This window comes from Ornithodoros turicata, chromosome 6 (genome assembly GCF_037126465.1).
Source record: "Ornithodoros turicata isolate Travis chromosome 6, ASM3712646v1, whole genome shotgun sequence".
Lineage (NCBI taxonomy): Eukaryota > Metazoa > Arthropoda > Arachnida > Ixodida > Argasidae > Ornithodoros > Ornithodoros turicata.
The window spans coordinates 32438119-32462776 of NC_088206.1; the positions used below are offsets into that span (position 1 = coordinate 32438119).

Below are 24658 nucleotides of genomic sequence, written 5' to 3' on the forward strand. Positions count from 1 at the left end.
AAAGCTGGACCCAAGGGCAATTGAGTGCATTTTCCTCGGCTACCCGGAGGGCGTCAAGGGATACAAGCTTTGGGACCGGAAACGCGACAAATTCTTTGTGAGCCGTGATGTCGTCTTCGACGAGAACTGTTTCCCGTACGGTGGTAGACCATGTGGAGAAGAATTCCCGGCACCAGACGACAGTGAAGAGGCGCCCAACATGGTCGATGGCACGGTGATCCTCAGCAATCTGGATGACGAACTGCAAGAGATTCCAGAGGTGACATTTGAAGCACAAGACGAGGGGGAGACGAATGAGGCAATAACTCCCGTGCTGCAACAAGACGAGCCGTCAACCTCAGGAGTACCAGGAGTACCCGAAGAGCGAGAACAACCCAATGATCTTCAGATGCCGAGGCGCTCCGAGAGACTAGCGTCGAAGCCACGCCCAAACTATTGTTGCGTTGTAAAGCGAAGCGACTCCATCCCCGATCCAACTACCGTTGAGGAAGCACTGTCTATGCCGGATAGTTCGGAGTGGCGGACGGCAATTGAGGAAGAGCTGGGCAATCTAAAACGCAATGGGACCTGGGAGGTTGTACCAAGACCAAGCGACAGACGAGTCGTAAAATGTAAATGGATATTTCGTAAGAAATATGACAAGAATGGCGACTTGGAGAGGCATAAGGCGCGACTTGTTGCCTGCGGCTATTCCCAAGTAGCATCATGACAAAGGCTCTAAATGGCAAGAAAACTCATCATCATTGTGAACGTCTTGGCCTACATGAACTCTTGCGTGTGGGCTGAAGGTAGCGACGACTCATTGAGGGGGAGTGTTGGTCATATTTTGTTGCAATGTGTCGTTGCCAGGGGGCAGCACTTGCCGTTTTAGTTTTGTGCTCGCGGATCTCGAGACATGCCATCTCGTTTTTCTATTCTCGGCTCACTTTCGTTCTTGGCCTGTCTCATTAAACGAGCCTGATCCCCTCGACTCCGAGTCTGCGTCCCTGTTTGCTTCTACCGCCTTGCGGCTCCTGCACAACAAAATCTAGGGCAAATTAGTCAACTGTTGTCACTGCGGAGGGAATCTGTGAGTTCCTGCTCCTCTCAACAGTGGGAAATCTAGGGCAAATTAGTCCACTGTTGTCACTGCAGAGGGAATATCTGGGTACCTGCTCCTCTGAACAGTGGGAAATCTAGGGCAAATTAGTCCACTGTTGTCACTGCGGAGGGAATCTCTGGGTTCCTGCTCCTCTCAACAGTGGAAAATCAAGGGGAAATTAGTCCACTGTTGTTAGTGCGGAGGCAATCTCTGGGTTCCTGCTCCTCTCAACAGAGGGAAATCTAGGGCAAATTAGTCAACTGTTGTCACTGCGGAGGGAATCTGTGAGTTCCTGCTCCTCTCAACAGTGGGAAATCTAGGGCAAATTAGTCCACTGTTGCCGCTGCAGAGGGGATCTCTGGGTTCCTGCTCCTCTCAACAGTGGGAAATCTAGGGCAAATTAGTTAGGGAGACGTTAGTGGCAGACTGGCATAGTAAGGACGTAGAGGATTACAGTAAGGACATGGAGGCTTACAATGAGGACGCGTGGACTTACGATAAGGACATGCCGACTTATAATAAGGACATGGAGACTTACTGCCTTAAGAAAGGTCTTACAGCTACATGCCTCACAGCGGCATGCCTTACTGCCACACGTCTCACAGCTACATGCCTTACTGTATTTGCCTTACCAGCTGCATGCCATACCGCTATGCTACTGCGCTCTTGCGACTGCGGAGGGAATCTCTGGATTCCTGCTCCTCTCAACACAGGGAAATTTAGGGCAAATTAGTCCACTGTTGTCACTGCGGAGGGAATATCTGGGTACCTGCTCCTCTCAACAGTGGGAAGTCTAGAGCAAATTAGTCCACTGTTGTCACTGCGGAGGGAATCTCTGGGTTCCTGCTCCTCTCAACACTGGGAAATTTAGGGCAATTTAGTCCACTGTTGTCACTGCGGAGGGAATATCTGGGTTCCTGCTCCTCTCAACAGTGGGAAATTTAGGGCAAAGTAGTCCACTGTTGTCACTGCGGTGAGAATATCTGGGTTCATGCTCCTCTCAACAGTGGGGAATCTAGGGCAAATTAGTCCACTGTTTTCACTGCGGAGGGAATCTCTGGGTTCTTGCTCCTCTCAACAGTGGGAAGTCTAGGGCAAATTAGTTCACTGTTGTCACTGCGGAGGGAATCTCTGGGTTCCTGCTCCTCTCAACAGTGGGAAATCTAGGGCAAATTAGTCCACTGTTGCCACTGCGGAGGGGGTCTCTGGGTTCATGCTCCTCTCAACAATGGGAAATTTAGGTCAATTAGTCCACTGTTGCCACTGCGGAGGGAATCTCTGGGTTCCTGCTCCTCTCAACAGTGGGAAATGTAGGGCAAATTAGTCCACTGTTGACACTGCGTAGGGGGTCTCTGGGTTCATGCTCCTCTCAACAGTGGGAAATCAAGGGGAAATTAGTCCACTGTTGTCACTGTGGAGGGAATCTCTGGGTCCCTGCTCCTCTCAACAATGGGAAATTTAGGGCAATTAGTCCACTGTTGCCACTGCGGAGGGAATTTCTGGGTTCCTGCCCCCCTCAACGGTGGGAAATTTTGGGCAAATTAGTCCACCCTTGTCACTGCGGAGGGAATCTCTGGGTTCCTGCTCCTCTCAACAATGGGAAATTTAGGGCAATTTGTCCACTGTTGCCACTGCAGAGGGGTCTCTGGGTTCATGCTCCTCTCAACAGTGGGAAATCAAGGGGAAATTAGTCCACTGTTGTCACTGCGGAGGGAATCTGTGGGTTCCTGCTCCTCTCAACAGTGGGAAATCTAGGGCAAATTAGTCCACTGTTGTCACTGCGGAGGGAATCTCTGGGTTCCTGCTCCTCTCAACAATGGGAAATTTAGGTCAATTAGTCCACTGTTGCCACTGCGGAGGGAATCTCTGGGTTCCTGCTCCTCTCAACAGTGGGAAATGTAGGGCAAATTAGTCCACTGTTGCCGCTGCGGAGGGGGTCTCTGGGTTCATGCTCCTCTCAACAGTGGGAAATTTTGGGCAAATTAGTCCACTCTTGTCACTGCGGAGGGAATCTCTGGGTTCCTGCTCCTCTCAACAGTGGGAAATGTAGAGCAAATTATTCCACTGTTGCCACTGCGGAGGGGGTCTCTGGGTTCAAGCTCCTCTCAACAGTGGGAAATCAAGGGAATATTAGTCCACTGTTGTCACTGCGGAGGGAATCTCTGGGTTCCTGCTCCTCTCAACAATGGGAAATTTAGGGCAATTAGTCAACTGTTGCCACTGCGGAGGGAATCTCTGGATTCCTGCTCCTCTCAACACAGGGAAATTTAGGGCAAATTAGTCCACTGTTGTCACTGCGGAGGGAATATCTGGGTACCTGCTCCTCTCAACAGTGGGAAATCTAGGGCAAATAGTCCACTGTTGTCACTGCGGAGGGAATATCTGGGTACCTGCTCCTCTCAACAGTGGAAAATCAAGGGCAAATTAGTCCACTGTTGTTAGTGCGGAGGCAATCTCTGGGTTCCTGCTCCTCTCAACAATGGGAAATTTAGGGCAATTAGTCCACTGTTGCCACTGCGGAGGGAATTTCTGGGTTCCTGCCCCTCTCAATGGGGGGAAATTTTGGGCAAATTAGTCCACCCTTGTCACTGCGGAGGGAATCTCTGGGTTCCTGCTCCTCTCAACAGTGGGAAATGTAGGGCAAATTAGTCCACTGTTGCCACTGTGGAGGGGGTCTCTGGGTTCATGCCCCTCTCAACAGTGGGAAATCAAGGGGAAACTAGTCCACTGTGGTTAGTGCGGAGGCAATCTCTGGGTTCCTGCTCCTCTCAACAGTGGGAAATCTAGGGCAAATTAGTCCACTGTTGTCACTGCGGAGGGAATCTCTGGGTTCCTGCTCCTCTCAACAGTGGGAAATTTAGGGCAATTAGTCCACTGTTGCCACTGCGGAGGGAATCTCTGGGTTCCTGCCCCTCTCAACAGTGGAAAATTTAGGGCAAATTAGTCCACTGTTGTCACTGCGGAGGGAATCTCTGGGTTCCTACTCCTCTCAGCAGTGGGAAATCTAGGGCAAATTAGCCCACTGTTGCCACTGCGGAGGGGATCTCTGGGTTCCTGCTCCTCTCAGCAGTGGGAAATCTAGGGCAAATTAGTCCACTGTTGTCACTGCGGAGGGAATCTCTGGGTTCCTGCTCCTCTCAACAGTGGGAAATCTAGGGCAAATTAGTTAGGGAGATGTTAGTAGCAGACTGGCATAGTAAGGACGTAGAGGATTACAGTCAGGACATGGAGTCTTACAATGAGGACGTGGGGACTTACGATAAGGACATGCCGACTTATTATAAGGACATGGAGACTTACTGCCTTAAGAAAGGTCTTACAGCTACATGCCTCACAGCGGCATGCCTCACTGCCACACGTCTCACAGCTACATGCCTTACTGTATATGCCTTACCAGCTGCATGCCATACCGCTATGCTACTGCGCTCTTGCGACTGCGGAGGGAATCTCTGGATTCCTGCTCCTCTCAACACAGGGAAAATTAGTCCACTGTTGTCACTGCGGAGGGAATCTCTGGGTTCCTGCTCCTCTCAACAGTAGAAAATTTAGGGCAAATTAGTCCACTGTTGTCACTGCGGAGGGAATGTCTGGGTTCCTGCTCCTCTCAACAGTGGGAAATCTAGGGCACATTAGTCCACTGTTGCCACTGCGGAGGGAATCTATGGGTTCCTGCTCCTCTCAACAGTGGGAAGTCTAGAGTAAATTAGTCCACTGTTGTCACTGCGGAGGGAATCTCTGGGTTCCCCCTCCTCTCAACAGTGGGAAATCTAGGGCAAATTAGTCCACTGTTGTCACTGCGGAGGGAATCTCTGGGTTCCTGCTCCTCTCAACAGTAGGAAATTTAGGGCAAATTAGTCCACTGTTGTCACTGCGGAGGGAATCTCTGGGTTCCTGCTCCTCTCAACAGTGGGAAATCTAGGGCAAATTAGTCCACTGTTGCCACTGCGGAGGGGATCTCTGGGTCCCTGCTCCTCGCAACAGTGGGAAATTTTAGGGCAAATTAGTCCACTGTTGTCACTGCGGAGGGAATATGACGATGTCTAACATGTGCTAGAATTTGGTTTGATTTGTGGTAAACCCCTCTGTAACAAAGCGACGAGATCTGAAGTGAACTGGCGGTCTCGTTGTCTCGATGTGGTGAACGGCATTGTGGAGTACAGGTTTAGACGAGTCGGGCCGGTTCTGTTAGTGATGGAAATTTTGCAAGAACAGCAGCAAAAAGTGACTGGAGCGATGGAATCGTGGTAACAAGTATCGATGGACTTGTCGTAGAGCGTAGACCTGGATGACCTGGAGACCAATGACGGCACGCACCACACGCACGCATCACAATTTGTTCCCAGCTCTTTGTCATCGGCCAGAACTTCTGGTGGTGTATCCACTGCAGTATTGCAGCGACGATCACAGTCTTCGCCTACTGTGCCCACGATAGATAGGCACGTCGAGCAATCCTTTTTTTCGTAGTTGTCGTCGTTGTTTGCACACACGACGAATGCCCTATGAAAGTTACGAAGGCTCTAACCAACTGTGCAACTCAAGGGCCGGGTTAGAATTAGAATGATTGTCAGGAAATTACTGTGCTACGTGTTTAAGAAAGTGTCCTTTCTTTTTACAGCTACGTCAAGTTCACTGCTTATTGTGTGTTTACAAGCTGAGTTTGGAGATTCCTTGGACAGAGGAACAGACGACAGATCCTGGGTGTGTCGTCCGCATGATTCGCCAACGTTTTTCCATCCTGGTCCTATCAGGACTATTGTCTTTTGTGTGCCTCATTTCCTGTTCACACCTACACCATAATAGACTTGCGTAGTTTCCAATTGAGAAGTGTGAAACAGAATCTGTGTTACCACAGTAATCCTGAGAAGTGCAGGGGAATAGGCATGAGCAATAAGTGACAGTTATACTTTTAATGGTAGTGTAATGCTTCTTATCGTTGGCAGTATCATAGCATGTGAGGGATATAACACGTCAAATAATTTCGGGTAACGTTTCATAACTCACTAATGGTACTTACACCTCATTATCATTGTAAGTGATACATCTGTCTGAGAATGTCCACAATTTGTCATTCCCACGGAAGATTGCTCTGCCTTGATACAGCAAAACAAATTTTGATACCTGCCATTGATCCAATTTTTTAGCACCACTGTTTTGAAAACAGCTTTCAAGACTGTAACTTCAGAGATCCTTGGCAGAGCATTACCTCTTGTCTATGTATTATAATAATTATTCGAATGACAGGCAATAAGTTACGCAAATGTGAATAAATCTTTGTGTTGACTGAGTGTTGTCCATTCAAGAGCCATCGCACAAGTCCACATCCAACTCTTCACGCACAGATATTTATTATTTGCTATGCACAGACAGTTATCAGCGTGCACCACACTGGCAATGTCCCTCGGGATCTGAAGCGGGGACTCACAAAAATAAAAAATAAAATAAACAGTTTTGTAAGTACTTCAATTGCAATGAAAACGGGACGGTTGGGCAGTAAATTGGACGGTTTCATTATAACAGTGGTACACAGGAAAAAAACTCGGGGTGTTGGGGGGATCTGGATCGATCTCTGGGCACAACCAAGTGTAAAATTTTGGAAGGGTTAGTACATCCTGAAATGACCCTCATGCCTCAGACCCCACTACTCGAATAATGCACATCCCTTTTACAGTAAGAGGCATCTTACTATCTACGGCATATCCTATCAAAGCTCACAGGACAGCAAATTTGGCCAATGCTTATGTGACAGTGCCTCGTAGAACACGCAGCTTTTCTGTTGAATTGACACTACATCTCTGGTAGCCCCTTTAATGTCTGGAGGTAGGTGCATCATTTTACATTTAACCAGCAGTAATGTATAGCATTGCAAAAAAGGAAACAAGGGCTTAATCTCAACGCTGCATCAGCATCATTCATCATCTCACAATAGCGTTGTTGTTGTCAGCCTCTGCACAAAGATTTGGGTGGACCTGAAACGGACCTTTTTTTTTCTTTTCATTTCCTGTTTTCAAGTTATTTTGTCTTGGCATGTAGCTGTGAGATGTCAGTAGAAGCCATGAAGTCATTCTCTTTACTTCTTTAACTTGGATGAAGAAAGCACTGTTCTGGAAGATCCTAATTTGTCAGAGGCGTCGTAAAGTCATTAGTGTAAAAACCAGGTCTCTCAGCAAAATTGCCGTGCACACACGTACATTGTTTGATGCCGTTTCATGGATGGATGGGACTTGGATCAGCAGCGCCTGGTCCTTCTATAACACAGAACGTCAAAAGTGCATCTCAAGTTGGCTACGACAACCGCAAAAACCGTCGCCCTACAGCACACAAACAGTTCACAAACAGAGAGATAAAAGGAAACTGGGAAGTGGTTTAAGGCACTTATGTTACGGACAGAGGTACTGTTTGTATATAGTGCCTGTTTCTAACACCAGCACACAAACAGCGTCAGTTCTTCCTTTTAATGATAGGGTGTTCATAGTTTGCGAATTGTTCTGTGTCCAAAAATTGTAAACACATTATATGTATTTAAGTAATATACGTACCACTTGCGCTTGACCCTGTCAAGCTGCCTAAAGCTGTAATACACATGAAAACCAATCATGTCTACCACATTCCACAAAAGTCACAGGTTCAGTAACAGGGAAAGTTTCATGATAACGCGTCCGACAACGAGAAAAGCCAACACGTTCATATGAATGACATCATGTTCTTTTACTTGTTTATTGTATTTTATTTATCTAGTTATTAATCATAGGTTAGGGGATACCTTACGTTGTACCGATTTCGTCTTTAGCTGCTAAGTTACTCACGCGCAAGAGTGACAGATCCGATTGGGAAACTACATAGACATTGTGACTTACTGTCGAAGTTGCTGGCTCGCTTTGTTCGTGGAACACTGTCGGAACGGCGTCAAGTTTCAATTCGTCCCTTTTTTCTGTCAATCCAAGTTGCACTTGCACGATGTTCTCATCCAGGTACACATTATCGGTGAAATGCGAGGAGCATACACGGGCAGCATGAACACTCCTTGCTTCATCTGGATACCCGCTAGTGATATAGCTGCTTCCAACTTTCGCTTCGTCTGGGGTCTGGCTGTAGCTGTATCCTTGGCGTGCGAAATCAAACATCGAGGTTTTCGATGGAAGTTTTCCTGGAGTCAGGAACGCTGCGCGGTTTCCAAACGACATCTCACGCGAAGGATGCAAGCGTAGAGATAGTATCCGCGTCACTAGAAAGTGTCACATGTGAATACGGGCGACGTGCCGAAAAAAAACAAAGCAGCCCCAGACATGGCGGCAGACGACAGGGTCCTTCAAAGCGGATTAGCCAGATTCCACCTTGCGTCACGCGATGTTGTTGGCGCTGGCGCTTTCGAGGATCAAAACGAAACCGGATCTTTTAAATTCGATTCCTCATCACCCGGTCCGTTTTGAAGGAGAAAATTTGGCAAATAGCTCGGGTGCTAGTGTACCGAACACGTTGGTATTGGATTCGTAACCACGGTTCCGGATGCGACAGTCCCTTTAAGACACTAAGTAAAAGTAACTGGATGAATATTTATATTTAGATACTTTTGTATCACATTTGTGCTTAGTGAAATATTACATGTTTTTTTCGTATTTTTTGTAGGTACTTGTATTTGTAACTGAATTACGTAGTAAGTTTCAGATAATTTTTCAGAATACTACGACAATGACTAGAAAAGCTATGATGAGTTGATACTTTATATTTCATTGTCTATCCAGTTTGCTCTTCGAGAAAATGCGTTTTTGTATCTGGACGTAATGAACGAACGCAGACACGAACGATACACACATGGAAGTGCTCATGCGTGGCCTCTGTCTGTACCGTTTTTTTTGCGTGTTGGAGCCGCGAATCAACTGTGGCTATGAGCGGCGTACAGATGTGGACAGACGGAGAGAGGACAGCAGGAAGGAGTAGGGGACAGGGGGATTAGTATGCGTCCTAGGCCGACTTCAGGGGGAACTGTGCCGACATTCGTCTGGAATGTCTTCGTAAAACCCAGGGAAAACCTCAGACAGCATCGCCGGCGGTAGGATTCGAACCCACCACCTCCCAGACTACAGCACGACCTTGGTTACCACCAACGAGCGGACGCCTTAGCCCACTCGGCCATGCCGCCGGCGATTCCCATTCAAGCAGCACATTTGTTTAGGTGACAGCTTGTTGTCTGCACGCGAGTTTTGTGTCTGTTTACACGGCGTGTGTTGTTGAGCCAGCGTTCTGTATATCGTATCTTGTTTAGATGCTGGTGCTTAGGCTCCACTCCGGAACGCCCGGATGGATTTCTGTGCTGCCGAAGCGTCGTGATTATTTCCCGAATCTGCGACGAAAAGAACATTGATTGCACTGCTCAGCATCATATGTTTCCACTATTGTGCCTTCACCGTCAACTTCTCTCTGTTTTTGTACGGCACATGAGGCACTGTACATCCCCACCCAACTGTAGCAACACAGAGACGGGAACAGGTACTGGAAAAACCATGTTTATACTTACTGAACAGTGTCTTTACATATGAAAACCACGAAAGTGTGAGTAGTAGATGTAAAATTCCTGGAATATCAAACTAAGTTTCGGGACGGCACGCAGAAATTTGACTTATTCCTTCCTTTCTCTTTCTTTTTTTTTTGTGTGTATGTGCAGTACCCTCTGGTTTGCAGCATATACCTTGTTCAGATGTTGGGTGTGGGGCCGCCTTGGCCGTGGACATCGCCGGCAAATACCCGGCTGCTGCGTATCATCTATTCGCAGTGTATTTCCATCCCCAGTCTATCACGAATTTCAAGGCGGGACAGATATAACAAACAGTTCCGACGTTGAGCAATTTATTGAAGTTGCTATGATTTGTATTGACCACGTAATGATTTTTTTCAGAGATTGCTCACTGTATGATTGGAGAATGATTTTGCTGCCCAGCCTGCCTTGAAACCTGACTACTCTTGTACAAGCTACACAGAAACCGTGAAACAAATAATTTTTATTTACATTGATAGAAAACATGCACTTGCGATGCTACAAAGATTACAGGACTTCTGGATGTCTTGCAAAAGTTGCATGTCCATCCAAGACCCATGTTGAAAAATACAACAAGACTATTTCATCATTGCATGCCTACCTCTGCATGAAACTAAGGCAGACATTTGGAACATCTGCACTGAAAACTAATAATAAAAATATTACAATCTGGGATAACGGATATGAAATCCATATGTGGCTTCAAAATTAGGCATTGCATGTCTAGCACATTGCCCTAGACATCCTAAATCACAATAGAAGTACGGGGGGGATGTCGAGGTAGCTTGCCGTTGTCGGCCGCACTCAAATGGGCATCGTCACGACTATAGCAAAAAAAAAAGAAAGTGGGAGAGGGGAGTTGAGGACTTCAAAGTGGTAGGATGACTGATACTGATGAGACGGAGGCACACTGTAAGTGAGAGGTGCACTAGACTGGTGCGTGGAAGTGGAAGTACGTGTGTGCATAGTGCCCAGTTTTGAACCAGTTAGGGAAGCGAGATTTCTTGCCATTATCTGCTCTGTATAATCCCGTTCTTTCTCATTGCAGGATAATACGTCGTAAGCCTCTTCATCAGCATGTAGTGTGCAGTATGTAAGTTGTAAGGCTGGTGTGTATTGTGCGGTTTGTTCATTTTATTGTAGATATTCAATTTTTGTGTATTTGCAGCAAGTGCTGTGAAATAATGGATTACATATACAATTACATACAATACATACAATTACATATATACATACAATTATATTTTGTGCAAATAAGAGGAGAGGACAATTATTATTCAGCATACTTGCGATATTTAATTTCTCCACATTTGAACTTTTTTTTCATGACCTTTATGCTAGTGAACAAGGCAATATATTCTTATTTTCCCATGTGAAACAATAACGACACAAACTGATATTTAAAACGATGTTCAGCAAAAAAAAAAAAGAAGAGCATTTGTGCATGTTGCAGCTTAGTCTCGCTATTCTGCAGTCACTAAATGATGTAACTGGCATACACAACATGAGCGTGGATTCTAATTCTAACAAGTAAGCTGAACAACGACAGACAAATGACACAGAGCCATATTTTCCATGCGCATTTGAATTTGAATTTGCGGGTCGTCAACACTGGAAGTCATGACCATCACATGATTGATGACTTTTTCAGCACACATAATTTTCCAGCATTAACTCACATCTTGTATTGCCAGAAATAAATAGCACTTCTGGTAGAGGAAGTACTGACTCCGGTGTATATGAGCAAGGCCGATGATGTCGAACAGGCGCAGCGACTTGGTGATGGTGCTACCAGAGAAAAAGATTGCCAAGCACATTGCAATATTGTCCGCAAGTTTCTCATAAACAAGTGGCTGGCTCTTCCACTAGTTCCTGTGGCCATTCTCACAAGTGATTGTAGCGTGATTGCAAGCGTTCCCATTGTTGTGAGCTGCACGTTTGTGAGTGATCATGAGCACCCAGTGCACACTTTTAGGAGTTCTATAAGGCTGGAGCATGCCACGATGGACATATCGGGCACTGATGAAGGCTGCACTATAGACCTGAGAATAATATTTAATGTTACTGACATTACAAATCTTCAAGAGTCATACAAACCCACACTGTGAACAAAACAAAGCTCCCGGAAATGTATCACACCATTCTTCCCTGCCTTTGCTAGTTTGCTACAGCATCTCTGCTACATTTGTAATAATAAGAGCAAGTGGGGAGTCAGGTGACAATCCCATTGCTGTAAAGGAACGTAAGTACTAACTGCTTTCTTGCAGCATATAATGGAGCAGACAGCGAAGGTAAAAAGCTTCTTCCCACAATGTATCGTAATACTTAGCCGTCACCATCCAAATCATCAACAAGAGCGCGTATCTACCACATCTATTGGCTCGTTAGGGAAGCAATAAACGAAGAGTTGGTGGCAGAAGGTTAGGTATTGTACGGGTCGTAAAAAATTGTGCACTCACTCTCCATCACTGTCATAGCCAAGCTCCGAGCTGAGTTGATATGACGGGTCATCACACAAAGCCAGGACCTATATCAGATGGCAATGAGACATCAGTACGGCCTCATACACATATGTATAAAATCAACCACATTTATGTTTTACCACTAGATTAGCACTCTATAGCCTTCGTCGGTTTTGTGACACAAAAGTCATCATGATGAATATATGTATTCAGTATGACAAACCCAACCCCGCCATGCTTTTTCAGTGCAATGTGAACAGTACTGACAAAATATGCATGATTGCACAGTTAACTACCTGGGTTCCTCCTCAAAACTGACAATATCGGCTGTGTCATCATGCCCTGGTGACGAAACTGACAAGGAAAAAGGGTCCACAGCAGGTGTTGATGATCTAGGGAGAGCTTGGACACTATCTGATGGCTCAGGAACATCCTCTATGACCAAACGAGGTGGATCTCTGTAGGCACCGTCTGAGTGGTTGCATCTTGTGCGGGTGGTCTCCATTGTGTGACTGTGGGATTTTCTCCGTACGTCTCTCAGTCTCATCTCTCTGTGTTGCTGCATCTTTCATTGCATGCCGAGGCCCTATGAATGGGGATGGAATTGCAGTGAGCAACTTACATTTGCAAAGCGAGTGACTAGTTTGACTGTGTGCGAAATACATTTTCCAGGACCATAATGACTTGGTATATTCCTCTTATACACAAACACCGAGATATAGTTACATCATCAATGGCTTTTAACCAAACTGATGTTTGGGGTGAAAATTGTTAAACGTGCAAGGGTGAAATAAAAAAAACTAGTTTGCATATGACTACCAGAATGCAAAATGTATTGTAGTTAGTCAATGTGGTTTTACAACGGGTATTTGCAGAGTTTCAAACCCGATGATGCTGTATCAACAGAAATTGTGCCACCTTTGTCACAACCTGAAGTTGCAGAGTACAGACTCCTGGGAAGCAGGTGGAGAGTGTTGCGAATACACGTTGGAAAAACAGAACCAGAATGCATCAGCGCATGCAGGCTTTGTCTCTTCTGTACATTTGCCTTTATGTTCCTTCTGTCAACTGAACTACGAAAACACAGCACACATTTCCCCGATACTGCCCATGCAGTTCACCTGCGATCTTGACTACGCCAATACATCGGGCAAACTCATGAGTGCGAGTTTGGCAGTGAGCGCGATGCTACAGCTTTTTACGGCGTTATTAATCTTCTTGTCGTACATTTTAATCCTTATACCATGACATTTAATCCATTTGCCATCGGAATTAATCCTCCTTTCATTATTTTTAATCCTCATTTTACATAATTTAATCCGTTTCTCATGCAATTTAATCCTAGTGACTATGTGTGGGCTACATGACTTTTTGTGTGTATTTTGGGACAATTCCCATGTGTACGCATATTGCACATGCTTTTCACTAATATTGTGGGTTTCTGCACCGTAACGGGATACTGTGGGACTGTCAAACTGGATTACGGTGTTGTGGGACTATTGCCATGTCTACGAGTATCACCAATGGTTTTCATTAAAAACGTGGGTTTCTGCATTGTAATGGGATACTGTGGGACTGCCAATCTGGATTGTGATATTGTGGGACTATTCCCATTTCTACAGATATTACATATGCTTTTATTAAAAACATGGGTTTCTGCATTGTAATGGGATACTGTGGGACTGTGTATATGGATTACGATATTGTGGGACTATTCCCATGTGTACGGATATTGCCCATGCTTTTCATTAGATATGCGGGTTTCTGCACCGTAATGGGATACTGCGGAACTTCATTACGATATTGTGGGACTATTTCCATGTCTATGGGTATTACCTATGCTTTTCATTCAAAATGCAGGTTTCTGGAGTATAACGGGATACTGTGGGATTGTCTGTCTGGTTTAGGATATTGTGAAACTATTCCCATGTGTGCGGGTATTACCCATGATGTTCATTAAATATGTGGATTTCTGCTCTGTAATGGGATACTGTGGGACTGGTAATCTTGATTACGATATCCTGGGACAATAAGCATGTCTATGGGTATTCCCCGCGCTTTTAATTAAAAACACGGCTTTTTGCACTAATGGGATACTGCTGCCTGTCAATCTTGATTAGGGTATGTTGAGACAATCCCCATGTCTACGGGTATTGCACATGATGTTCATTAATAATGCGGGTTTCTGCACCATAATGGGATACTGTGGGACGGTCAAGCTGGATTGTGGTATTGTGGGACTATTCCCATGTTTACGGATTTTACCCATGGTTTTCATTAAATATGCGGGTTTCTGCACCTTAATGGGATACTGTGGGACTGTCGATCTTGATAACCATATGCCGGAACTATTGCATGTCTACGGGTATTCCACTTCCTTTCCATTAAAAACATGGTTATTTGCACTGTAATGGCATACTGCGGGTCTGTCAATCTGGATTACGATATTGTGGGACTATTTCCGTGTCTATGGGTATTACCCATGCTTTTCATTCAAAATGCAGGTTTCTGCAGTATAACGGGATACTGTGGGATTTTCTATCTGGTTTAGGATATTGTGGAACTATTCCCATGTGCGCGGGTATTACCCATGCTTTTCATTAAATATGTGCGTTTCTGCACTGTAATGGGATACTGTGGGACTGGCAATCTTGATTATGGTATCCTCGGACTATAAGCATGTCTATGGGTATTCCCCGTGCTTTTCATTAAAAATGCGGGTTTTTGCGCTGTAATAGGATTCTGTGGGTCTGTCAATTTGGATCACGATAGTGTGGGACTATTTCCATGTCTACGGGTATCACCCATGCCTTTAATTCAAAATGAGTGTTTCTGCACTGTAATGGGATACTATGGAACTGTCTATCTGGATCACAGTATCCCGTTACAGTGCGGAAATTCGCATAATTAATGAAAAGCATGGGTAATACGCGCACACATGGGAGTAGTCCCACAATATCCTAAACCAGATAGACAGTCCCACAGTATCCCGTTATACTGCAGAAACCCGCATTTTGAATGAAAAGCATGGGTAATACCCATAGACACTGAAATAGTCCTACAATATCGTAATCCAGATTGACAGACCCGCAGTATCCCATTACAGTGCAAATAACCGAATTTTTAATTGAAAGCAAGGAGAATACCAATAGACATGCATATATAGTCCCAGGATATCGTAATAAAAATCGACAGTCCCACAGTATCCCATTAGGGTGCAGAAACCCGCATATTTAATGAAAAGCATGGGTAATACCAGCACACATGTGAATAGTCCCACAATATCGCAAGCAAGGCTGACGGTCCCACTGTATCCAATTACTGTACAGAAACCTGTATTTTTAATCAAAACCATGGGTAAAATACGGAGACATGGGAATGGCCCCACAATACCGCAATCCAGATCGACCGTCCCACAGTATCCCATTATGGTGCAGAAACCCGCATTATTAATGAAAAGCATGTGCAATGCCCGTAGACATGGGAATTGTCTCAAAATACCGTGATCAAGATTGACAGTCCCGCCGTCACCCATTAGTGCAAAAACCCGCGTTTTTAATGAAAAGCAGGGGAAATACCCATAGATACGCCTATAGTCCCAGGATATCGTAATCAAGATTGCCAGTCCCACAGTATCCCATTACAGTGCGGAATCCCACATAAACGAGAAGCATGGATAATACGAACACATGAGAATAGTCCCACAGTACCGCATTACCGTGCAGAATCCCACATATTTAACGAAAAGCATGGGTAATACCCGCACACATGGGAATAGTCCCACAGTATCCTAAACCAGTAGACAGTTCTACAGTTTCCCGTTATACTCCAGAAACCAGCATTTTGAATGAAAAGCACGGGTAGTACCCATAGACATGGAAATAGTCCCACAATATCGTAGTGAAGATTGGCGGTCCCACAGTATCCCATTACAGTGCAAAAAACGCGTTTTTAATGGAAAGCACTGGGAATAACCGTAGACTTGCTTATAGTTCCAGGATATCGTAATGAAGATCGACAGTCCCACATTATCCCATTACAGTGCAGAAACCCGCATATCTAATGAAAAGCATGGGTAATATCTGTACACCTGGGAATAGTCCCACAATATCGTAATCCATATACAGTCAAACCTCGCTTTACGAACACCCTTCGTTTCTCAGAAAATCGTTCGTAAATCGAGGTATTCGTAAATCGAGGTCCGAGGTGTGCAGTGTACAAATACCTCACAAAAACACGGGAAATTGGTTTGAATAAGTTTTATTTTTGAAAATACTGCGTAATTGTGCTTTGCACCATACTTTCTGCAGGGTCTATCCTGTTTAGAAGAGATGACAGAAGTCTGACACTTGACTCGTCCACCCGGTCCTCAAAGTACCGTATCGCGCGCGGATGAGACTGTTTCCAACGGCAAATATCATGCTTGTCACCGGCTGTCAGGACCGAACGCCTTCTCTTGGAATGGCTAGAGTCACTGTACCCGGGGGAAGAGTATCGCATTCGCTTTCCCCGTGCCGCCGCCTTGCTCATTCGCCGAGGCGCGTCACGTGGTGCGTTTTCCTCCTCTTTACTTCCAACCTCGCGCCGGGTCTACGGGGAACGCAATAGCTGGGACGCATGTGCGCGTACGTTCGTGTGCCGATCTTGGTTTTTTGTACGTGCAATGTATCTCAGAGAGCTGAGGAACTACGAACAACCATGTCTGAATGTTGTACTGCAACGGGACAGAGTCAGGGAAAGCATTTTTCTGCATTCCGACGGGCAAAAGTGACGAAACGCGTAGATCAGCACAGAACCTGCCGGAAGAACTTCGCGCCTAGGAATAACACACGCTCAAGCGAGGTAAATTTCGTGGCGTGTTTATTTTTCATTGCAGAACCTTTGCACACAGTATTGAATAACAGTTCAACTGTGCGAAAAGTAGCCGGGCGTATCAAAGTAATGCTTGTTGGATCTTCCCATTGCGTTCCCTGTCCTGCGGTGCTAACAAAACGTCACTGTCAGGACCGCTTCACACGCGACGACTTCGAGGACAAGGATATTCGAAAGAAGTTGAAGTGGACGGCAGTCCGAAGCAGTTTTGCATACCGGACACCTACGAGGCTGAGGAAGGCTCCTATCCCCCGTTCTTCGCACGCAGAGTTCTCCGAGGAGTCACCAAAAGACTTGCACACTGAAGCTGATGACAACATAGTGTAAGATCAAGGGGCAGTGGAGGATAGTAATGCGTCGAGATATATGTAGATATGCACTATGAAAACTATTGAAAGTTATGAAAACTATTCTTAAATATTGAGCTGTAATTGTGAGTGAATCAACTTTGCAGAGGAAGACAACACCGTCACAAACCAGAGCATCGAGGAATATGCAATGGAAAAACCTGCAGACAAGTCATGTGATGGTCCCCTCGGCGAGGTCGCACTCTTAAAAGAAACGAGCAAAGGCTGAGACGGAATGTAGTGACTTGAAGCTCACGGTCTACTCCTCATGGAAGATCAACTGCTTGCGTTGGAGCGGGGGATTGGAGGAACAATCCATCGCACTTTACATGCTCGTGAAAAAACGTTGGCATGCACATAGCCATTGAACGTTTGAAATAGAAATTTAATTGCGAAGAGATGAGAATAAAACTGGTTGAGGTTATTTATGTCAACCTGAAGCTGCACACACGAGCACTATAGTTTTATGTCCACAAAACAAGTGAACTAAAAGGAAAAAAAACTGATCTATAGAGCGCAAACGAGACTCGACTATGCCTTTTAGAGGCGAACACGCGCCAACATAATTCGTCTATTAGCTACAGAATACAACAAACGATACTGTAGTGACGCTTGTGACCTGTTTCATTAAGTATTAGCCGAGTCTCGCCACAGGAAGTCACAAAATGTTTGGTGCACAGCCGCGAAATCAACGCGTTGTAACACTGACTACAGCTATCCCAACACGCGATCCACGGCGGCTTGGAAGCAATATGGCTGCCGGAGCAGACGACGCGGAGCGGTTGCGGTACTCTTCCCCCGGTACAGTGACTCTAGGAATGGCAAGAGGTTTCCATCTCGGAGACCTGGTTCAAACTCACAACCGTTCGGCTGTAAACATCCGAATTATTCTTTCAGGAAATGGTGAATCATGTTTGTGGAACGTAGCGACGTTGGAACATTGTATGTTTGACCTTGGGCAGAATGTACTGAGGAACTTTCATTATCCTCCGGTCCATTGGACTGTCCTCTGTACGTTCATAACGCCCGTTCTTATATCGAGGTCAGAATGGCTTGGCTACTTTGGGTCCGTTCCCTAATAATCCGTTCATAGTTCGGATATCGAGGGTTCGTAAAGCGAGGTCAAAATACACGGAAAAAGTTTGGTTCCCTGTGGAGCCGTTCGTAAGTTGAGGGAATTCGTATATCGAGGGTTCATAAAACGAGGTCCGACTGTACAGAGTCCCACAGTATCCCATTACAATGCAGAAACCCACGTTTTTAATGAAAACCATGTGTAATACTCATAGACATGGGAATAGTCCCACAACACCATAATCCAGATTGACAGTCCCACAGTATCCCGTTATTGCGCAGAAACCCACAATATTAGTGAAAAGCATGTGCGTTATGCGTACACATGGGAATTGTCCCAAAATACAAAGAATAGTCATGTAGCCCACACATAGTCACTTGGATTAAATTGCGTGAGAAACGGATTAAATTATGTGAAATGAGGATTAAAAATAATGAAAGCAGGATTAATTCCGATGGCAAATGGATTAAATGGTATAAGGATTCAAATGTACGACAAGAGGATTAATAACGGCAGAAAAAGCTGTAGTTTCACGAAATTAGTGCAAAAAGCCGTGTTTTTAATGAAAAGCGCGGGGAATACCCATAGACATGCTTATTGTTCCAGGATATCGTAATCAAGATTGCCAGTCCTACAGTATCCCATTACAGTGCAGAAATCCACATATTTAAAGGGACTCTGACCAGAAGTTCGACAAATATTTCGTTTGCATCTATTACGAAGGTATAATATGCCTCCAAGCCACACGCGAAATATTTTGGCTGTGCGCGGAGGCAAAGTTTGCCAAACAGGGAGCAGAAAACCGGCTTCGCTTTTCCCCCTCAACTCGCGCAATCGGGGCCGAAATCTAGCCTCTTTGCAGTGGACATCCGCCAATTTCCGTGTGCGTGACGAAATCACGAGGGCCACGTTTCATTGGGCACCCGGACCGGAAGTTCTGTTGTTAGTGAGTTGTGGGAGCGCCGGCATCCGTCCGGAAAGCGATCTTCAATATGGACGTCGAAGGCAGAAATGCGGAGACTTCGAGCCCGGAACTTCTTTCTGACCTTTCTGCGATCGAGACATCGAGAAGAAAATTCTGCGTGCTGAACAGCTCGGTAGGCCTTCGAAACGTCGCCGATGCCGCGAATGCGAGACGAAGTTGCACTACGAACTTGCAACTACGCAATGCACTGCACTACGAACATCAGTTACAGATGAAGCAAACAGCATGAGTCGCCTGTCTTCAGGTAAGCGATGAGCTTTTTAACGCACACTGCATGTGATCGAACATGTAAACGTTCTCAGAAATTTCGTGTTCTGATATCTAATGCGCACTTGCTGCTATGGTGCCGGTGTGGCTGGTGTGTCATAATGCCGAAGGAGATCGAATGCTTGTGCTGCAAGGAGCTCGAAAACACTGCCGAATGACTGCAGCATGAGTGCATTACAACCCACAAAGATTTCCAACTTCTATTCTTCAATATGACTGTCCTGAAGGTCGCATATTGAACTCCGTGGGCAGCGCGAACCTATGAGCGACTGTATTCACAAGTAAGTCACATGTGTCCTTGTCGAACGATGTTAAAATTTGGGCGCCCAAAACTGGTTTGGTCCTGCAATAGAGTCGTTAAAAACTGCAGTACAGGGCGCAGCACATAAAAAGGCTATACAGTACACGACTCTGAACTGGGGAAAACCAATATAGGCAATTTTGTAATTGTCAGTGTGCTGTGTACTGAGTCACGTTTTTATGTATTGCCCTGTGCATAAGGTTTTAGCGTAGGTTTTTAGCGATATTGAGTGTTCTTGATTGTCGATTCAGTGAAAAGTAAAACAATTTTGGGTTCTAAAAGAACACAGCATGTGTAGTAATGTACAAGGTGTGGGCAGGTAAACTGCAGTTACTCTCAGGTACATGTAGAAATGACAATGCACACACACTGTACTGTAACCGGTTACCTATTTGCCTAAACTATATTTTATGTACATCTGTGTAGACGATGCAGATACACTGCGTATCGCCAGTTTGCAACGTGAGTATGGCACAAGCTTGGAAAAAACAAGATCATGGTCATCCCAGCCTGTGCAGTGAAGAGGGTCTGGCAAGCCTTTCCCACAGAAAATGCCACAGGCTTCAAGTACCCAAGATCCTAACTGGGGGTACCTCTTCACACAGCTCGTCTATCACATTTAAAATAATTCAGCATCTGTATTTAGGATGATCTATAGCTCTCAGGATGATGCATGGTTCCTGAGTTCAACATGTTGTGTTGAAACACAACACTAGTCGTTTTTAATGAGTCTTGCGGAACGATAGATGAGCACTCCTTTCGTGACATTGTGTACCATTGCTACAGTAAACAATTTCTTGAGCAAGACAGCTTGAACGAACAAAAGCGGCTTGAACGAACAAAAAATAGAGTCTTGTCTTCCAAATATGTATGTTCCTTGTAACTTCCGTATTTGTTAAGTGACCCATGTTGATGTCCCCCCTCATGTAATGCCTGCAATGGCCTTTGGGATATATTCATAAATAAATAAATATCAAAACTGCAAAAAGATGTAACACGTATCCTCCCTTTGTGTGAATGATACATAGACATTCTCAGAAGATTTGTACATAGTCACACTTTGCCTCATTTTGCATAAAGCCTAGTTCCACCTCTTACATCATCTCCACATCTTCAATCTCCAAAGCAGTACAAGGCTAAAGTAATCAGCTACTACATAAAAAGAAGGAGGGGAGAAAAACAAATGCTGGCACATCTAAAATTCGAAGAAACCCTGGTACTTTCACGGGGCTACTCACGGCTCAGTGCTGGATCAGATCCCGATGGAAAACAGCTTTTCTGAGCCTCAGTGATAGATTCCCTTGATTGCACTGACTGTGAGGCACATCTCATTGGCTTGGTGGCAAGTGGGCTTGCGTCTGATAGTAAGATTTGGAAGAAAGGGAGCAAGGAACATCTCTCTACGGTCTTAAGAAGGATATCAACGTTACCTGTCAAGGTACAGCATTTCATGTTGCTTTCAGTAAGTACACTCCTCATAGCAGTTACCATACGTGTTGGGAAAGCATGCTGAAGTTAGCTCAGGCAGTGCATCCAGAACTGTGAATCGGGTTCATAGAGAGCACCTGGTGAGAGGGACAGCAACAGTGTCCAGTAAAGACTCTCCAGGAATTTTGTGCAGGTTTGGGGGTCACACCTTTTAATAGTGTTGATGGAAAGCAGGGTGTGTGAAACACTGACTTCTGGTAGATGAATTCTTGTTATTTCTAACCAGGTACCCATGTTCTAGTAATCTAGAAAAACCCTTAGCTCTCTTGGAGGAAATTGCTAATGAATCTGAGTGTCTTTTGTGGAAACAGGTTGTAACTGCCTTTCTATCTACCCTTCTTAGTTGCCCTAGCAAAAGCAAATATGTAATGCTGTACACCATATCTGATGATAGCACACTAATTGCTTTGAGTGTTCTCAGGCTTCTGAAATGGAGCTACCTCGTACATACGCTGTGCCATCTTTACTAGTTTGAACCGCACCGGCTTTCAACAAACATAACAAAATACAGTTAACGTTTCGGGTCCCATTCGGGTCCCATCATCAGAATGACGCTGTCCTGGCCGTCACCGGGTATTTACGTAGAAGAGGAGCGTAGCATTCTGGGAGGGGGCCTGGTTGTCGATTGATAGCTTCTTTTGTTTTCTTTATGTGCCATGACTCCAGTTGTCTCCTCACCCCCCATTTGTTCTTTTTCGCCAGAATGCATGGGTTGTCAAGGTCTAACACGTGTCCTGTTTTGCGCGCGTGTTCACACAGTTCTGTTGGGTTTGTTGCTGATTTCTCGATATCTTTCTTGTGTTCCTTCATTCTTGTTCGTGTTTTCCTTCCTGTTTCTCCGATGTACACGGCAGGGCAATCTTGACAAGATACCTTGTATACAACGCCTCGTTCTTCTTCCGGTGGTGTTCTGTCCTTGGGGTGGCTTAGTACGTTCCTCAGTGTTGTCGTGGGCTTAAATGCAGTTTTAATGTTCACCTGGGAGAGCACCCGTCTAATTGGTTCTGACACACCCTTCAGGTAGGGGATGGTAACGTACATGGGTCTTTCTTGACTACGTTCCGCCTGTTCCGGGCGTGTATTCGTCATTCGGTGGTATGTATCACAGATAAATTGCTCGGGGTATGCCCTTCTTCGTAGATCCGCTTTGGCCTTTGTTATTTCTTCATGTCTTGTCTGATGGTCTGAAGGGATCTTCATGGCACGTGAAAGCAGGGAACGAACAACCGATCGCTTGTGTTCAAGAGGGTGCCCCGAACCATAATGCAGGACCTGGCCTGTGTCGCACGGTTTTCTGTAAACCGAGGTCTTCAAGTTTCCGCACGGGTCTCTTTGCACGAGGACATCCAAAAAGGCGACCTTTTTCTCTTTCTCCTCCTCGCACGTGAACTGGATGTTAGGATGAATGTTGTTCAGCTTGTCAAAGAATGTGTTGGTGAAATTCTTCTTAATAATCACAAATGTGTCGTCAACATAACGTCTGTAAAAGGTGATGAATTGTCCTGCGTCCTCTAAGGCCTTGTCTTCAACAAACTCCATGACTAAGTTGGCAATGGTCGTTGAAATTGGGCTGCCCATGGGGCATCCGTCGGTTTGTTTAAAGAACCTGCTCTTGAATTGGAAGAAGGTTTGTCCGAGGCATAACTTTAAAAGTTCTAAAATGTCTTCAACTGAAAGATCAGTGCGGTCTTCTAAGTCAACGTCAGCTCTCAGCTTCGTTCGAACTACGGACACAGCTACGTCAATGGGCACGTTTGTAAACAGGGAGATGACATCAAAGGACATCATGACGTCGCCATCGTCTATGCGGATGTCACGGATGAGCTCACAAAATTCCGCAGAGTTCTTCACCGACCGGTCGTTCTTGTACATTAAAGGTGCCAACAGTTCAGCCAGGAATTTAGACACGTTATAGGACGGTGCACCTATGAAGGACACAATGGGGCGCAGAGGACAATTGTTCTTGTGAACTTTCGGTAGGCCATATATCTTCGGTGTCGCTCCGTCGGAGGTGAAAAGTTTCCAGTACAGACTGTCCGTAATTACTTTCTTAGTTCTGAGTTTCCTGAGCGCGGCAACAATCTTTCTCTCAGATGCAGCTGTTGGGTCACCCGATAGTTCGCTGAAATGGGAGCGGTCTTGAAGGATGGACTCCATCTTGCTGTCGTAATCGTCACGATTCAGTATCACAGTCGCTTTGCCTTTATCGGCGGGCAAAATAACAATTGTATCGTCGTTGCGAAGGTCTTTTAGAGCATTCTGTTCAGCTTTTGTGATGTTTTTAGGCGGAAGGTTTGCGTTCTGTAGTATTCCGATTACTTTGTTCCTCGCCGCTATGGCTGCTGTTTTATCTTTGACTTGCCGCAGTCTGTCTTCTACTTCCGACACAATCTCGCTAACAGGTATGCTTCGGGGAATGATGGCGTAGTTCATACCTTTAGTTAGCACGGAGGTGTGGTCGTCGTCCAGTCGTTTGGAAGAGAGGTTGATCACAGTTGTACTGTCGTCCAGCCCGGAATATTTAGGGCAAAGCACACTAAGCTTGTGCTGGTGTGCTGCTGATCGCCGTTTGTGTTCAAGTAGCTCCGCTTCCTTACGTGCGATGATGATCCTGCTGAAGTCGTTTATATCCAAAAACCGTTGAATGTTCCTTTCAGCGGCGTGAAGTTGTTTCCTCGTCTTGAAGATGATTTCTTTGTTTTCTTGAGTGCGGGCCCTCAGGCAATTCCTTTCGTAAGATTTGGCCAGGCGTCGTCCGTATGCTGTGTCCACCAGAGGTTTGCAACGGAGAGCAGGAGGGACCACATGCTGGTTCAGACACACTTGACTGAAGCGAAGATGGCACTGGAATCTGATCACTTTGGTCGCTAGGTTAAGGTATCGACGAGCAGCGGCGGTCATTCTGATGATGGGACCCGAATGGGAGCCGAAACGTTAACTGTATTTTGTTATGTTTGTTGAAAGCCGGTGCGGTTCAAACTAGTAAAGATGTCTACTCCCGGCAATTGGACTATATTCAGACGCTGTGCCATGTCGGCAAGAACATAAATCAGACTGCCTTTACTTTTTAAATTGGCCCTTCAGTGCTTCATGTGACTGCAAGAATGGCACCCCCAAAACAATAGGCAACTAGAATGATTTCTGCAATGTATTGAGCTTTGTCAAACAACAACTTTATTTGAAAATATATTCCAAAAGCCGGGTGACAACCTCATAATGTAGCGTCCTTTACTGCAAACACCGCTCAACA

General features: G+C 45.4%; 1 protein-coding gene across 1 annotated transcript; it reads right to left on the reverse strand.

Annotated features, from left to right (window-relative positions):
• Positions 1–922: 922 nt before the first annotated feature.
• Positions 923–24309, reverse strand: LOC135398461 (uncharacterized). The gene is made up of 2 exons (XM_064629862.1): positions 22448–24309; positions 923–1013 (listed from the first exon to the last, which is right to left on the reverse strand). The coding sequence occupies exons 1-2, from the start codon at positions 24307–24309 to the stop codon at positions 923–925; spliced, it is 1953 nt and encodes a 650-aa protein (XP_064485932.1).
• Positions 24310–24658: the final 349 nt, after the last annotated feature.